At 43.1% G+C, this 17,736-nt stretch overlaps 2 protein-coding genes across 2 annotated transcripts in view; one reads left to right on the plus strand and one right to left on the minus strand.

Moving 5' to 3' along the window:
- gas2b (growth arrest-specific 2b) overlaps positions 1-7,634 on the plus strand; it is a gene marked incomplete at its 5' end in the record, with an annotated part of 10,854 nt that extends 3,220 nt beyond the window's left edge. Inside the window, 6 exons of the mRNA XM_079736491.1 lie at positions 1,110-1,127; positions 1,572-1,638; positions 1,738-1,819; positions 1,925-2,218; positions 2,369-2,476; positions 7,304-7,634. Coding sequence (XP_079592617.1) covers positions 1,110-1,127; positions 1,572-1,638; positions 1,738-1,819; positions 1,925-2,218; positions 2,369-2,476; positions 7,304-7,510 — 776 coding nt within the window. The 3' untranslated portion in view covers positions 7,511-7,634. The remainder of the gene's footprint in view (positions 1-1,109; positions 1,128-1,571; positions 1,639-1,737; positions 1,820-1,924; positions 2,219-2,368; positions 2,477-7,303) is intronic.
- A 3,966-nt stretch (positions 7,635-11,600) lies between these two features.
- On the minus strand, positions 11,601-14,550 carry tmem276b (transmembrane protein 276b; the record flags this gene model as incomplete). Its single annotated transcript, XM_079736560.1, has 4 exons — positions 14,064-14,550; positions 12,458-12,571; positions 12,113-12,250; positions 11,601-11,848 (listed from the first exon to the last, which is right to left on the minus strand). The coding sequence occupies exons 1-4, from the start codon at positions 14,458-14,460 to the stop codon at positions 11,601-11,603; spliced, it is 897 nt and encodes a 298-aa protein (XP_079592686.1). The 5' UTR covers positions 14,461-14,550.
- Positions 14,551-17,736: the final 3,186 nt, after the last annotated feature.

Raw genomic sequence — 17,736 nt, forward strand, 5'->3', positions numbered from 1 at the left:
TTATCTAGTTTTGTAAGTGCAGCTCGTACATGCGCATGTAGAGGCAAGGGGTGGAAGTGTAAAAATGATTATAGGTTAATCTCGAGCCACAATTGGTGATTCCCCCTCTATTCTCTCAAGGCAGACTCTGGTCCATGTGACTAAGAGAGAGGCGGGTTTGATCACAATCACCAGGCCCAAAACTGCAGATATCTTGATCTTGGGCTCATAATAGAGAATGAGATTGTATTGAAGACACCGACTATCAAAGGGCCCCAACACTTTGTTATGGTGGTCTGTAATTTTCCATCACAGGTGGTTGAAAAGATTACAGACAAAGGCTACTACTTTATAATAAAAATACCAAACATTTAATGCATTTATATAGTGCTTTTCAGGAAACCCAATATTCTTTATATATTGAGTGTGTGTGTATCAGCCAGTTTGCGCAAGAAAACTCTACTCCGTACTCTTGCGATGAGTGCCATGGGATCTTTAGTGACCAACGTCTCACCTGAAAGACGGTGCTCTTAGACAAGACAGAGTCTCTGTCTCTGTCCTGGGATGTTTCGGATATTCCATAGACCGGAGGGAAGGGTACCCCCTATTGGCCTTCTTACTCCTCTGGCAGCGCCATCTTGTTCCCCATCCAAGGATTGACCAGGCCAGCTCTGCTTTGCCTCATTATATTGACGGAACTAAATGCTTGGTTACAGAAGCATCTCTTTCCTTTCTCTTCTTTATCTTGCCGCAGCTGTGATGTAATGACGGATTCCAAGTACAGGTAAAGAAAAGAAACATCCACAAAGAAACACCAATCATCTGCATGCTCCTAGAGCAGCTGAATCATGCCCGCTTGTTGTTGTTGATGTTTTGTCTGAAGCAGAAATATTTAGCAAATTGTTATTTGATATTTTCTGTGTGTCCCCATCATTTAGGTCTTGTTGTAAACGCGTGATGTCATCTTCAAATAAAAAGTAGTAGTAGTAGTAGCTTAGTAGTAGTAGAGGATGCACACTCCATTTAGCTATCTTGCACAACCACCCACCCACCCACACAAACACGCACGCACACACACTCACTCGTAGTACACACGTACGTATCACTTTGTTGTACTTCTATTGCATTAGCGGTGGCAGTTACGACAGGTATGTGAGGTTTTCAGATGTCCTTAGCAGGCATGCCCTCACTGCTCTGGGTAGGAACACACACAGACACACACAAACACACACACACACACACACACAGCCTAACAAGGGGCACAATTTGAACACAAAAACAACAGTACAGTCCCTGGATAGTATTTAAGGTCACTAACTGGTGAGCCATCTGGGAGGGTTGATGTGGTCATGAAGCCCACATACCCCCTTAACAGTAGGTCTGGAGAAAAGCAGCATTCTGGCCTAGCTTCAAAGACAAGGCTCCACAATGGAGGTTCCATCCTGGCATGTTGATGTTTTTATTTCCTGCAGACACAGGCCTGTTTATTTTTCAGAAATCTCCTTGAGAGGATCCATGCATTCTTTCTTTCTTTTTTTTTCAAACTTTGTTCCTGTTTGTTTCTCTTTTTTTCGGTCCTTATTGACTGTGAGCAGTGCTCCACAAGCAGCCCCGGGAGGTGTGCCTCTGTCTGATGGAGTTGGGGAGGATTGCATCAAGGTACCAAAACAACAAGGATCCCTTTCTGTACACCGCTCTAACATTGTTACATCAAACAGAGGGTTTTACGTTTATTTCCTCAACGCTCCTGCTCCTCAGGTATGGGATCGAACCCCCGGGACTGGTGAAGCTGGAGCGAGAGATCGAGAGGGAGGAGGCGGGATTTCTCTCTCCATCTTCCCCTCTCTGCTTTTCCTTTTCCCCCTCTCCATCCCCACCAAGGGAACCCTCTCCCCCTCCCCCTCCATCCCCGCCTCCACCCCCCGCCCCAGAACTCCCCCCAGAGCCACTGACCCCCGATACGCACGGCGTCATCCCAGGCGCCCAAACCGCCGCCACGTGTTCGTCCTGCGCTCGGGCCCTGCGCCCGGCCTCCACTAAAACGGTGTCCACTCAGACCCAAACCTTCTCCTTCCCCCCTCCTCCGGCCAACACAACACCCCTCCCGCCCACCCCCACGACTACGACACCTCCCACCCAGCCCCAGAGCGCCCCCTCGCTCCCGGACGTCACCCGTCCCCTCAGCCGATTGGCAGGCCGCAGAGTTGCCATCCCTCCCACTGACTTCTTGGATGACATAGTGAGCGCCTTATCCGTGTTAAAACACCCACATTCATACTCTGAAGTTACACTTGTTGTTGTTGTTGTTGTTGTTGTTCTAGGATAGGATAGAGTTGTGCTGCTGGCGCTCTCCGAAAGGCTGCTCTGCTTTGCTTTTCCGAACGTCCAGGTGAGGAACCTGGTGGAGAAGCCTGCGTGCCACTGCCCGGTGAAGTTCCCGGTGGAGAAGCAGCCCAAGGGACGCTACAGAGTTGGGGAGAAGATCCTCTATGTTCGGGTGAGTAGAGCACATGGTGTCTGGAGCATCATGGGTAGTAGGGTTAGGGTCAGGACCTGTAGACCTAGACGTGGTCTGTCCGTCTAGGAGCTGTTGCTAGAGATAAGCATGGGGGGGATCTGGTGGTACAAGGGTGAAGGTAAAGGTTAGTATGCCATTTCACACATTATATTCAAGGCACATTCCTTCTCCCTCCTGAGTTAAAAAGCGTTTCTTTAAAAGGTCACTTTGAGAGTAGCTTGTTTAATGCAGCAGAGAGAGCGAGTGAGAGAGAGAGAGAGAGAGAGAGAGAGTTCAAAGTCCTAATGCTGAAGCCTTCATTATTTTACTGTGTTACCCCTTGAAAGATACAATCGCGACGATTTTCATATGAATAAATGTCTGTTAAGTCACTATCTATCGCTGAAGGATATGGTCCACAAATTAAATCAATTTTCTATAATGTTCCGAATGTGGAAGGAATTATTTTTTTTATCTCTGCGAAAAGTTAACACTTATCACCGGAGCTTTCGCCAAAGACAACGAAACAGATATCTTAATGTTGATATCCACATTAACAGATAGTTAGCACAGCCTTAGCAATAGCATATTGGTTTCTTGGTTAGGTGATTGGTCACATCTGAATCCTATTTAACGCCTTGTTAACCTCAGCGAAAGCCCAGTTGACTTAAAGCTGCTTAAATGATGTTATACACGCTGTCAGCTTCAATTTGCTGACAGCTGAGTTTTGCTTGGTTACAGCTACAGTTACAACCTCTCTAGAGACACTGACAGACAGACACCATATTTTGACTGCCCATTTAGACATAATGGCTGCTTTCAAAGTCGAGTCACACCTGTTTCCTTTACATGGGGAGACATGTTTCGGCTCAAAATCAAAGCTAAGATTACCAATAAAAGACGAATGCAGAGCAGAATGCACACACAAACACACACTCCAACGCAAGTAATTACACGTATGGCGTGGTAACCCCTGGAGATTATTTGAAAGATGTGTTTGCAGATTTCTTTTGTTTATACTTCTGTATAGCTAACACAGCAGAAAAAAAACATCACAAACCATAGTGCTTCTTTCCTGGGAGTTTATGTGTGTGTCTGTGTTTGGCTTTGGAATGTGCATTGAGGGTAATGCTATGAGTCATATTTGCTTCGTATTATTTTACAGAGTATTTCAAGGTAGTGGTCTCCCACTGACCTCAATGTCATTGTTTTCCTGGTTATAAATGGAAGGGGATCGGAAAAAATCAATCCCTAATTTTGCCGAAAAACACCACTACCCCCTGTAACATTTTGATGGAATCCACACAATCCAACGCCTTACTGCTTCCGCATCGACCCTACCGCATTTTTAAGCAAGCAGGTGTTGTTGCATCCTAAAAGCCTCCTCTGTACGTCTACTGTTTCTACCTGCGGTGATCGCTTCTGCTTCTTCCCAGCTAGACGCACAGCTCTGACGCAAGACATCACTCAACAGTCCATAGATACGCTGCCTTGGCTCGGCCGTGTCAAGTACAACATGCAATATACCCCACACACACACCCACACCCACCTCATTAGCATACCAGGCTTGATTGGCACGTGTGTTTGCTGCTGCTACTGTGGGGGTATCGCCCGTGAATCGTTACATTGGTCCCCGTTCGTTTTACAGCCAGTCTATTGATTAAGGAGACAAGTCCTTAGTGGAGGGATTCAATGGGAATTAGTGGAAGAGATTTAATCAGGCTGCTCGTAAAAAAATTGTAAAAAAAAAAACCGCCTCCTCCCACACACACACACACACTCTTATCTGAACCCCACCCCGTTACAACCCTACCCCCTTCCAACCCGCCCATCACAACACCGGCTTCCCAATGGATGTCTTTCTTCTACCATACTTGGCCCTGAAGAGCTGTATGACTGAAGGACTATACGTATGAAGAGCAGTACGTATGAAGAGCAGTACATATGAAGAGCAGTACGTATGAAGAGCTGTATGTATGAAGAGCTGTATGAGGAGCTGTATGTATGAAGGGCTGTATGAAGAGCTGTATGAAGAGCTGTATGTATGAAGAGCTGTATGAGGAGCTGTATGTATGAAGGGCTGTATGAAGAGCTGTATGTATGAAGGGCTGTATGAAGAGCAGTACGTATGAAGAGCTGTACGTATGAAGAGCTGTATGTATGAAGAGCTGTACGTATGAAGAGCTGTACGTATGAAGAGCTATAAGAAGAGCTCTATGTATGAAGAGCAGTATTTACGAAGAGATGAATGAACAGCAGTACGTATGAAGAGCTATAAGAAGAGCTCTATGTATGAAGAGCAGTATGTATGAAGAGCTTTACGTATGAAGAGCTGTTGGTATGAAGAAGTGTATGTTTGAAGGGCTGTCTGCAAGCCATTCTCTGGCTGTCAATGGCAGCGAAGGCTTTCCTTTCTTAAAATGCGTCCAATTAGGAGAACGCTGCTGCTGCAACAATGGGAAGCTTCTACTGCTGCTCTCACAAAATCATGCCTTCCACCCCCCCCCCCCCCCCCACCCAATGTGTCTGGCTGATCATTTTGTATCAACATCAGAGGGTGAAAGGACTGGAGAATGAATGAGAGAGGGTTTGATGTGCTGCTGCAGCTAAAGATTACTTAACATTACCTAAGTAGAGATGGAATAATGGCAGACACAAACAGGGCTGTATGCACCGTTGTTGCCATCAGCAATGAATGTCGTCATGATTAAGTGCTTAATAACAAGTGCAGTATAATACAGGTATACTGGTCGAATATTTATATATATTTAATGGGAAGCACTGTGATGGATAATGCAATCGATTGGGAATATCCATGTCAAGTTAATAAATATAAAGTATTCTTGATAAACACCCATTGTGCTTTTCACACCATGTCTACAGTATATAAAAATAGCTTTTAATCTCCTACCCAAGATATAATTTCTTGTCTTTCGGTTTATCTGCTTTATAAAAAAATTAAAACGGACAAATTCATCTCACATATTATACTCAGCTACTAATATCAGCTCTATCACCTGATATTAGTATTGTGATATTGGCAGGGTTGGATGTAAATGGCAGTACTTGGTAGCAAGTTGAAGTGAATGATAATGTGGCTAAAGCCTGACTCCTACTGGACTGCATATAAACACGCCCTACTTCCTGTACTTCCTCCTCCCGTACTCTCATGAATTTTTCAGGAGGACACGAAAAAAATCGATGTGACTGCCAAGAAAGACACAGGGGAACGGAGGATATCACACTTGTATGGAAGCCAGTGGGGGTGGGGCTCACAACTGGAATCTAGTTGTGTTCGGAAAGGGCAGAATGTCTGTCTGGCATTCTGTTTTAGTTTCTGAGGCTGAGCTGCTGCATGCTACAGTTATGTCTCTTTTTTTTTGCTATAGTGCTGTATTTTGTCTCTCCTGCGTTTTGTTTTGAAATGTTACTGCAATATTTTTCTAACCTTACTTAAGAGGATAGACAGATAGTCTTATGACTATATCACTTTGCTCAAGAGCATTTTCAAATATTCATTTTTGTTCCCAGTCCGTGTTTTATTCAGGACCCCCCCTCCCCTTAACATTTTAATCTGCAGCCTGACAGCTGAGACACATCACGTCTGGGGTCTCCTCAGTGGATTAACACATGTGTGTATGTGTGTGTGTGTGGGCGGGGTGTGTGTGTTTGTGTGTCTGTGTGTGCGTGTGCATAGGTCATTAATTATTTTTGTTACCTATACACGTGTCTACATCCTGTTTTGCATTTTGTGTGAGGGGTGGGGTGGGTCTGGGCAGATGTAGCACTGGTATTATCTGATTGGTAATGGTTTCATAATGAAGGGTTTATGGGCGATAAGGAAAGACGGCGGGCTGGTGCTGACAGGACAACGAATGGCCTTGCAAAGACTTCTGGGAATTCTCCTGTCTCCCGGGAGAGAAGCAGGCCCGCCTAGCAAGAGGAACTCATCTCATTCCCCCCCCCCCCCTTTCTTTTTTTTTATTCTCTTCTCAGGCTCTATAGTGTAGCAGCAGTAGTTGCCATGGTAGCGGTTGGGTTTTCAGCAGGAGAATGGCAGTGGAGGGGAAGGTGTCAGAACAGAGTTTATTTAGATATGGCATCTCCTTGATAGCACTCCAGAGCAACACACATGCTGCTCATTCAATATCTTGTGTTGGTTTGTATGTGTCTACGCGTGCACGTTTGTGTACGCGTGTGTGCATGTGTGAATTTTCCGTATGTGTGTATTTGCATCGGTACCTTTGTTTCATTGTGTGTATGCATGTGTGCGATTGTGTGTGTGTGTGTTTGTGTGTGTGTGTGTGTGATTGTGTGTGTTGGTGTGTGTATACACAGGTGTGTGTGTGTGTGTGAGTGTGTGTGCGCGTGTGTGTGTGTGTGCTCTCCTACGTGCGCTTGTGTACGTGGGTAGGCGCTTGCGAGTGCTTAAATGTGGATGACTCCTCCCAGTGAGCTCAGCTGGTGTTTCATTTGCCTTAATGAGATTTTGACAAAGTGTCCTCGAGATCATTTGCTTTTCATGGGCAGCGCTGCACAAGGCCGAGAGAGCCCGTAAATATTTGATTAGTGGAAGGGTGATGGGGGAAGGGGTGGTAGCTCTCCTTAGCCCTGGGGGGGGGGGGGGGGGTATTGAAAGCAAATGGAGTCATAAAGAGTGGAGTGTTTCGGGGCGTCCATCTGAGTTTCTCAAATTCTTAGTTTCAACACATCACACTCCCAACCTTTCCATCATTTTTCTTATTGATTCTTATTGATATTGATCATTCATCATTAAACCGGGGGGCGTGTATTGTTGTTGATAATCTTGCCTCTGTGCACCACAGATGCTGAATGAGAGACATGTGATGGTCCGTGTTGGAGGCGGATGGGAGACCTTCATGGGGTACCTGACCAAACATGACCCCTGCAGAGGAGGGCCAGCATGCAGGGGGGCCGATGTTAGAGTGAGCCGGGCTAAAACCCCCCAGGTGAAGGACCCGTCTCCCGACAGCTACATGGTGGTCGGGGCACACTGTCGTGGAAAAAAGTAGAAGACGTTTGCTTCTCTTTCACTCATGTATAGTGAAAGATCTTAGGACCAGGTTCAATTCCATGAATGTGCATCTAAGCAGGATAACGTCTGCTAATTACATTTTTGCCCAGGTCAAGAGAATAAGGTTGAACATTTAGTTGTTTTACCAAGGCTCCATTTTGAAATTGTTTGTATAAAGGCTTAAAAATACTATCCTCCTGATGTCCCATTGAGTTGAGAAATGTCACATATCTTTACTGTATCCTTATCAAACGTATTTGCTTCTTTGTCTTATTTCAAGATGTTTATTACCGCCAAATTATTAATACTTGTGTCATTGTTTATTATACTTGATGAAAAAATGTTCAATTAATTATCTCATGAAATCTATTTTTGATAACAATTTGAAAGTTGGTAGACGATGGAGTGCTTTTACCTGATACTTAGCACCTCTTGTATTTGATATTAAATAATCGATTATTGTCAATGATTGATTACCAATATAATTCTTGAAAAAAAAAACATGTGTATGCCTTTCATCATGGAGTGCTGCATGCCTCAAACATTGGAACAATGTAACAGTAGGGATAGCGACTGTTTACCAGACGTTAAACGAGAAGGGAATAAACAGGTCCTGCCTCTAGATGGCGCAGTATCCCACATTAAGTCAAACACATATCCACAGAATGGCGCCTCCATGTTGACTGCCCCTCCCCCAAAGCACCTGCTCCAGACAGTCTGTTCAGTTCACATAGCTTCTCATTTCGCGATGCATTTTCTATGTGGACGTGGGGGTCATAATAGTAGAGAGAGTTTTGAGTTTACATTGGATTTTTTTTTTATAATGTGTAGATGCAAACTCATCATTGGTCTGTTTTATGTGTCCGACAGAACTGGCATGTATCTTGGGCCCCAGGCGACAACATTCTTGAAAAACAAACAAACATTGAACTTTTCAGTACAATAGTATTACATATTTTATTTCAGTAAAATAAATTAATTAAAAAATGGACACAAGTTGTATAATATTGAAATAACCTAATTGTAATGATCTCATGCAAGACTATAATGTCTCTTTTTAAATTCCCCCCACACAACATCCTCTGTGGATTGAATCTGTAAAAATGACTTGTAGAAAATAATGCATGTGCTACTGAAACGAGAGCCACGCTAAACGGTGGCGTTATGTACAGGCCATCTCTCATAGCTCCACAGACAAAGTCACTATTCAACAGGAATCTCACTGCAGTCTTGCATACATGTTTACAATGGTTAAATTGTGCTGAGATCAGTCAATGACACCTGTTTCTTTTTCATAGTTCAGTACAAAAACATATCACAAATGATTCCATATCCAATCATCGCTATAGAAGGATTGCTATCTAATGGTGCAACCTCCACATGTGTCCTACATAATTAACAATTTGATACACAGCAGGGATCCAATATGTGCTTTTAATTTACACCGATACCTTTGGACCTTGTTCTGCACAGGGTGTACTGGTACGGTTACTACATTATGTTTTCAGAAGGCCAGCAGGAAAAAGCACCTTTCACAAACATTGTACTAAAAGACAATGTGTGCAATTGTGCTTCCTTTAAATGACCTGTTGGCCTTGCTAAGGACATCCAGTATGAATACATGTATGTATTCTTCACTGATAGTTACCGTTTACAGTAATACTAGTTTGGAATATTATTAAACCATTGGAATACTTAAATTGGTAACACTGTTTTCTTTCAGATTCCCTTTGGATCCCATTGTAACCGCGTTGCTACTGATGTGTCCAATGTGCTGAGACACTTTTCTTTTTTTTACATTCTAAGGCAAAGCTAGATGTTATTGGTGACACATCTGAAACAATTATACACTCGTTCCAGCAAGTCCTGTTCCATTCACTTTTACAGGCAGTGTGAACACAATGACCTCATAGATTCACTGTCTCCATACACTGGATTACTCGCCAGCACAAACATGTACAAGTACGACCGCTGAGTCCAGAGAATGTGCCTCAGACAGGGTAACAATACAACCAAAACCCCTCACTCTGTTAACAAGACAGAAGGATGTGCAGACATGCTCTCCTTTGTTGATTAAACGGCCCTTATGAAACACTTATATGTACAGGTACAAATAATTGATTGATTGTGCAGAAATGCCAACATCTTGCAAAGGAGAAAGAAAACGTTTGGCAAACTGAAAATATAGAAATTGCTGTTATACCTTAAATAATACCATTAAAGTAGTCACTCAAAGGTACGTAATGTGGATGTGAATTACAAACATGTTTGTTCACATAACATTTTTTTTCACGACTCCCATTCATGAACAATCTACTGGTAAAACATCATGGGTATGCTAGTGTGAACAATGGCAATGTGTTGGATTTAAAAATAAAAACCCATTGTGGATGTGAATGACAATGATTTGAACAACATTCGCCTTTCTTCACATTTGCTATCCTACTCATGTAAAACACGTCTCGAGAGTCATCCAGATTTGGCCTTTTAAATAATTTACCAAGAAGTAACTTTTGTATAAATAGCCTTCTCTACTTTAGTTATGCAACAATTCAGTATTTTGTGGGTGAAATGTTACAAGTTCCATTGTGTTACACATCAAAACCTTCCGTTATATTTGGGATTTCTCCCATTCTAAATCTTTTTCAACTCAAAGATCGAAGTGGGGAAAAATCTAGTCAGCAGTACGTCATATAACATCTAGTGGTACTGGAATTGGTGTCATGATAAGGAACAGCTATGCAAGGACAAAGCTGTTGAAAATCACATTTTCTCATGAATATATTGTGGAAAAAGCTGCACCCCAAGAACCTGGCGTGGTCCATAACTGTTTTACTGATTGTTTTCCACACTATCTTTTACTGAGCTCAGCTGATGTAGTTCATTGCTTTTTAACACCCGTGTGTCGATGACCCCAATACGCTCGCAAAATATGACTTGATGGACTGCAGCCTGTCACACACTCTGTATATTCTACTTCTTGCATCCATAAAGAAGAGGAGGAATCTTTCGCACCCCCATTGACCCACACATTTCTAACACTAAATGGAAAAAAACAACAACATTCGGATTCAACATCTACTTTAAATACTACGTGGCAGATCTACTCGACCTGTATCTATGTAGAGCATACTGGATCTTTTCAGAAGAATCAGAAGGTTCTTTCTCTTCAACAACACCAATTCATTATTGTTGCTTTTTCCCCCGCTAATGGTCAATCCCTGCTATATTTAGTATAGCTCTTGTTCAGTGGCACATGCTGCGGTAGGCAGTGTTCAGCCTTAAGATGGGGAAGTCTCTTCATGGAGTTATACTTCAGTATTAGTGAGCGTGGTACTTTAAAGATGAACAATGGGAAGTTGTGCCACAGTCTATCATTTTTTTCTCATTGTGAACAAAAACACTGCACAGATCACTGGACTAAAAGGAGGAGGGCAGACCATATGCTCATGGCCTGTGTGTCCGGTTTGTTGATGTGTTTATCTGAGGATACAGCTTCTCTTGACTCATCTGCAATTGGTTGGGTGTGTCATTTATAATTGGTCTGTGTGTGTCAGGGTGTGTGTGTGTGTGTGTGTGTGTGTGCGCGTATGTGTGTATGCATCCATGTATTTATTGTGTGTGTATATGTAGTATGTGCATGGGAGAGCACCATTTTAAGACAAATTTAAATTTAAGACGAATTCCTCTTGAGAAAAAACAGTCACCTCCAGATCTGTTAGCATGTGAAGCAGGTCAAGGCAACACATAGAAGAGTTCTGTTTGTGCTCTAACCCACCATGCCTCAGGACACTGCAATGTTCAAACCTCTGCCTTCCCAGGGCTCTCTCGCAGGATCCCAGAAACACATGTGTGTGTAACGTTTCTTATCATCACTTCACTCCTTCGTACATCGACGTAGGCACGCGGAACACCGAGACAGATGGCGTGGACGTGGACGGCGGAGTGAAATGGCGACCGGACATTTAGTTTACATGAGAGTTCAACAATACGACGCGCAGAAGGGCGACGGTGTTGGCCATCCCGTCGGTCACTTGACACCGGGGCTGGTGGGCGGGGGGAGGGGGGGGGGGGGAGGGGGGAGCCGATCACACGGTTCCGTTCTCTTGCCTGGGCTTGTGGGTGGTGGTGCGAGTGGGCGTGCTCAGAGAGGGTGCCAGGGTGCAGAGGAAGCCTGCCAGCAGGGTGAGGCCCAGGCCGCCCCATGCACAGAACATGGACCAGCCGTAGCCGTGGCTTATGTCCTCTGGCAGGCCGTACATGTAGCGTGGGTAGCGGGACAGCTCAAAGTTGATCCCTGCTACGCAAGTGCACAGGGAGATGATGCAACACGTACCTGAGGAAATGGGAGGAGAGAGGCTAGCTTGGTGATTCAGGTCCATGATTGAGATGAGCGGCTCCTTACACGATTCCTTTGTAGGAGCACGGTTGCAGCCGCACCGCACATTGCAACAAAGCCAAATGCCTATTCCAGCACTGATGAATGTGCACTAAAGTATAAATGTAAAAATACTCATGCGGTCAAACACACACACACACACACACACACACACAGGCAAACGCACACATCCGTGAATATGCTTTTATGCTTTTACAGTACCTCCCATGAGGAAGAGCAGCCCAGCTACATACTGCATGAGGTCATGTTGCTGGCAGCAGCCGAGCAGCCCAACCACCCAGCCAAAGAGGATGATGGAGACCGCCATGCCCACGAAGCCTGCAGTCATCCTCCGGAGGTCTGTGAAGGTGGAGGGGAGGATGACGAGGATAAGGGTGATGTTCAGAGAGGTCACCCCACTGCTTTACCAAATGTATATGCCTGAAACCTCCTTAAAGTGTATTGTGAAGTTCTGGGTTTGCCAAAGTGGCAGCGCCAGAGAGACAGCGCCAGACAGACGGCTAGCCTTAAAGATTAGTAGAAGGATAGAGCCAGAAAGACACTTACGGAGGGCGTGCCATTCGTCCTGACGGATGGTCTTTGTGATGTTGATGGGTAGGTTCCGCGGGAGGACTGAGGAGGTGTAGTGGTACTTGACTGGGATGCATCTCTGAATTATTCCTGCGAAGAGATTGAGTTAAACACAGGGACAACTGGTTTCAATGTTTCAGAAGAAGTAGATTGTTTCCCAATATGTTAATAATTAATCAGCGCCCACAAAAGCTTGGTCATCGAGTAAACCTGTCAAGAGTGATAAATGCAAATCTATGAAAGTCTATGGAAACCAAAAAGCATCATCTGATTCATTGTTATCCTATTGAAACCCTTTATCATACAGTCTATGGTTAAAAAACAAAAACAAGACACACATAGAACACACACACAATTTTATAAAAAGTAAAACAGGAATATGTTGATAGACCAGTAAATATACAAACATTAAAATGATTTAATAATTGTAATATTAAATATATAATAAGATAATTTGTTAGTTCATTCTGGTGGTACACAAACCCACTCTGTTGTGTATACAAAGTATACACAACCACTGTTTGTGTACTCTCTGTATACACAAACTGTGTTTTGTGTATACAAACCAAGGGACCAACAACTAATGTGTATATAAGATGATGACACACGCAAAACACACACACACACACACACACACACACACACACACACACACACACACACACACACACAGCTCCTTTGGATACCTAGAAAAGCACTATATAAAGTTTTTTTAACTTTGTCTGAGCCTGCACGCAATCCTTGACTTCTTTCTTTCCAAGCAAAGAATAACGTTTCAGTCTCTTCAGCCAATATAACATCAACATCTAAAACCCAAGCCATTTAACTTGACCGATTTGTCAAAAACATTGCCTTTGCGTTTTTTCCCATTATATGCAAAATCAGGTTCCACATTTACCTATTTGTATGATACGTGATTGCTATGTATATCATGAGACTATAGGCTATTTTAAATGGTCTGATATGTGTATGACAGTATGGCCAGATTTATATTATATCGTTTATATGCTGGGTCAGACTACCATTATGCCTATCTTTAGCTATCTTTAGCTCATCCTCATCTAAAGTTACATACGAGATAACATTTTTTAAATGTATTATATTATTCACAATTTGCAATACCGGAGCCCATAGTCAAGCTACAGCACCCATTATGCGTTGTAAGCCCCGCACCAGCTCAAGTGTAGGCTATCAATACATGAGCCTCTGTTTATTTAGCCCATATAGATAAATATACACACACACACACACACACACACACACACACACACACACACACACACACACACACACACACACACACACACACTGTATATAGGCCTATCTATAGCAGAAGATAGTCCACATGTAGACATGTCAAGGTACCATGGACAGAGAAAGTGGAGCCTGCGCTGCTCAGTGTCGCTTTATTAACACATGCTTAAACGTTAAAATATACGTAGGCAACGCATTTGAAATAAAGAGCACATCGTACACCTTGTTTTTGTTTACGCGTTCAGCCAGACGGCTAGCTGTGAGGTGATTATTGAGCATTGGCAGGGCCTTAACCATCCGCGGAGAAAGCAGGCTTTAGATCGCTAACCTTTGTAAATAAGGTCCTCGGTCTCCAGGTCGAATCCCTCTCGGTGGCACTTCCTCCACAGGCCGGAGATGGTCGAGTTAAACTGACGACTGCAATGGGACTCCATGGCCGATGCAGCAGCCACAAAGTGTCGTTTGTTCCTGATGATAGCGCCAGTATCTGGGCCATTACCTTTCCTCTCAATGCTCTTCGGAGGCATCTGGAGAGGAAGGTTGTGATTCGAGATGTAGATATACCCAGGGTCATTGCGCTTATTGGCATAGTTTTTACATCTCTCCCGGTGTCTTCTTGCATCCGTCTCGTACCAGTAGTCGGTGCAGATTGCCATCGCAAGCAATCCTAGTGCACAAAAAGCAAAGAAGAGACCTGTACTTGTTAAAATTTTCATAGCGGCCATCTTCCTCCAGTTGATGGAGAGCCAAAATAGACGCGGGAAGGTTCCTCGGTGGCCGTGAAGGTACCGCACGACGGTACTCACAGCCTCACGTATTTAGGTGAAACCATACACATACTGGAACACCAGTTCGGCCGGACACAACGCTGCTAGATATTGTAGCTGAACACAGCAGATTAATAGACCTCACCACCATCTGTTATGATACAGGAGGAGAGCGCAGGGAAGAGGGAATGGATGACGAGCCACGCCGTGACGAAACGGCCGTGATGCAATTGCGCCACCTCACCACAGGGGTCGCGGATACGCAGTTATTTATAGTGTTTATAATGTTCAGATGAAGTGGTCGTTAAATATTAAAACGTTCAATATTCAAACCTGGCCCAACCTATTTGATTTTCAATTTTCTGTTTGGATATTTGTCTCCTTTTTATATATCAGATATGATACTAGGCTAGAACATCAATATAGTGCATCATTGTCGACACACCACATGGACCAAAAAAACTAAAACACTCCTAATATAAATCAACCTGGGCAACAACTGCTACTATCTGCTAGAATCTTTAGGCCTACTTAAAACAAGAAAGTCAGGATTCTCTGGCTCTAAATATAATGCTGTCTGATTATGATGTCATGCCATTTGGTTGTTGACCTCAGCTTATTATTAATCAAAACCACAAACCGAACTGTGGTCAATCAAACAACTGATTATCAGTGGTATCAAACCGTTGTATTGAAAGATTGACATATTAGAACAACATCCTGTAAAACATTGTTGCTCTTATATGTCATTGCTAAGAGAATAATAAAATCAAAATGTTACTCCTAAAAATATGGACATAACTTCCTGTAGGCCTACAAGGTGGTTAATATGATGGCAGTTGAGTTAACTAATTATAGTGTTTTCTGTCCAACCTTGTGTTGTGTTAGAGCAGCGGTCTACTCGTGAGCACACGACTAGGCGATCGCCAGGGGAGTGGTTATGGCAACCGGACCTTGCCAGCGAGTGTGTTGACACTGGACAGCGAGTGTGTTGCCCCCCCCCACACACACACACACACACACATACACAACACTGACTACCATATGACATTTTAGGGACAGAAAACTCTGCTTCTGAAATTATGCTTACGGTGCGGTCTTAAGCCCAGCCAGCATTCATCCCCATGGGGGCTGTGATACTGAAGCTTCTCGGGGAGTAGTAGCAATCCCAAATCGTTGTCATAAAACCATTGCATGTGTTTTCAGTGCACACAGGTGCGAGTTAACCTGTTAATTCTTTCCAGCAGTGGTGGAGTTACTTGGTTTCTTTTTACAGCCACAGCATTTATATGCACAGTAGAAGCCAGGTTAGGAAAGCTACTCCCCATGAAAAAACATGTTTATTTGTCTTACAAACAGTGTGAATGGGGGTGTGAATTTATTCTGCACATGCACCAAAAAGTCAGAAATCGTCAAATCACCAGAACTATTTATACACCAGACCCCCATGAGTGATCTGGAGTTTTGTTGAACTGCTGAATTGCAACGCTAGGCCAGAAAGCCTTTTGCAAAACCCAAGTCCTCGTGACGCTTACGTTTCCAATGAAAAGTAAGGCCATCTTTTTGGTATAAAATCCACATAAATGTGACAGATATGCCACTTCACTGTGTCTCCGTCACCTGAGGAACATGCGAGGTGGTCAAAAGAATTGGAAGCATTTTGTGATTCAGGTTTGCTTTATTTATCTTTAAAGTAGCAGCATGTGGAACGTAGTGGCATATAGCGGAACGGACAGAAATGGAATATAATATTCACAAGTAAGTTAGTGTATAATCCCATGAATATAAGAATTGCTGTGTTTTCAATGACTTAGAATAAGGGCCATCTACACAGTGAGAGGGACCTCTTCCTCGGAGCCCCAATGTTGCTAGCAGTGTTGCTACTATGTTTCTACGGTAGCCCAGAATGGAAAAATTGCTCTCGAGAGAGCACATTTTATACTAAGGGTAACAAAGTATAGCAAATATTTGTTTTGCGCTATAGTTTTAGGAAGGATGGGATGCGTGTTAACCCCATGGCTACAACCACTTTTTTATATTATTCTTGTAGCGCTATCATGAGCAACGTTGTATATGAAATAAGCCACGCACGTGTAAAGGGTCCCCAGCCATGCAAAAAGGCATATACAGATAGGCCGACCATTTATCTATTATGAGGCGAGATAAATACGATGACGGTGCAGAGGAGAGCAGTAGAGGCATTTTAAACAACAACAAAGATAGCAGCCGCTGATGCAGAACAGTCTTTTGATTATGCTATGGAGACACTATTAAATTAACTGAATGGTATATTTTCATTAAACACAGAAAAAACGACTGCACTTTGAGCTTTTGTTGAGAAGGAAGATGTATTTTTCGTCGCTTAGTGCTGCCTCACCCGTTTTGCTGCTATGATTGATTGTAGGCCTATCCAATTGCGTCCAGGGGCATTCCCCTTGGAAATCAAAAATGAATAGAGAGGTTCCAGACTAATTGCAGTTTGCGATAGAGCGTAACAATGACCCTCCCGTAAATTTGCCATTCTTTTTCGCCGTTGACTTTTCGTAAAATCGTTATATAAAGAGTTTTAAGCCTGGAGCCAAGCCAATCGTTCGTCAGGGTAGTCGTGAGCATAGAACGTTTGATTCGGGGCAAAACAGAATTTTGAAAACAGAAGAAAAGGCAAAGTTACAAGGTTTTGTGCATTATTTTTGTGAACAAGTGAAGGAGCTACTCATCCCATAAACCATTGCAAACCTTTTCGCAATGGTTCCAACCCAATAGTTTAGCGCGTTTCTAGCATCTTTGTCATTATTGTATTGATAATACATGTTGTGTCATATATTCGGTGTGTGTTTGTGTGTGTGTGTGTGTGTGTGTGTGTGTGTGTGTATTTATAAGTAGGCTATAGTGTTTCACATAGTGTATAGCGTCACGACATGGTGCATTTCTTTGTTCCTGACTGCAATCACTTCGTTAAAACGTATCTCATTTTTAATATATGTGAATTCAATCTCGTATTCCAATTACGTATTCATTCAACATTTTTTATTACTAGCTTTTATAACACCAACATTACTATAAAGCACTGCTCTTGCTATATCATTTTTGTTTTCATATATTCAACCTATTGAATATATGATAAAACATACATATGTTGAACATATATTCATCATATTTTTCAACATGTAGAGCTCATTTCCTCTACAGCTTTTACAACTCTCTAACTTTCCATTTATCTAAATCATGGTTGTT

Source organism: Pollachius pollachius (genome assembly GCF_949987615.1).
Source record: "Pollachius pollachius genome assembly, chromosome: 5".
NCBI lineage: Eukaryota > Metazoa > Chordata > Actinopteri > Gadiformes > Gadidae > Pollachius > Pollachius pollachius.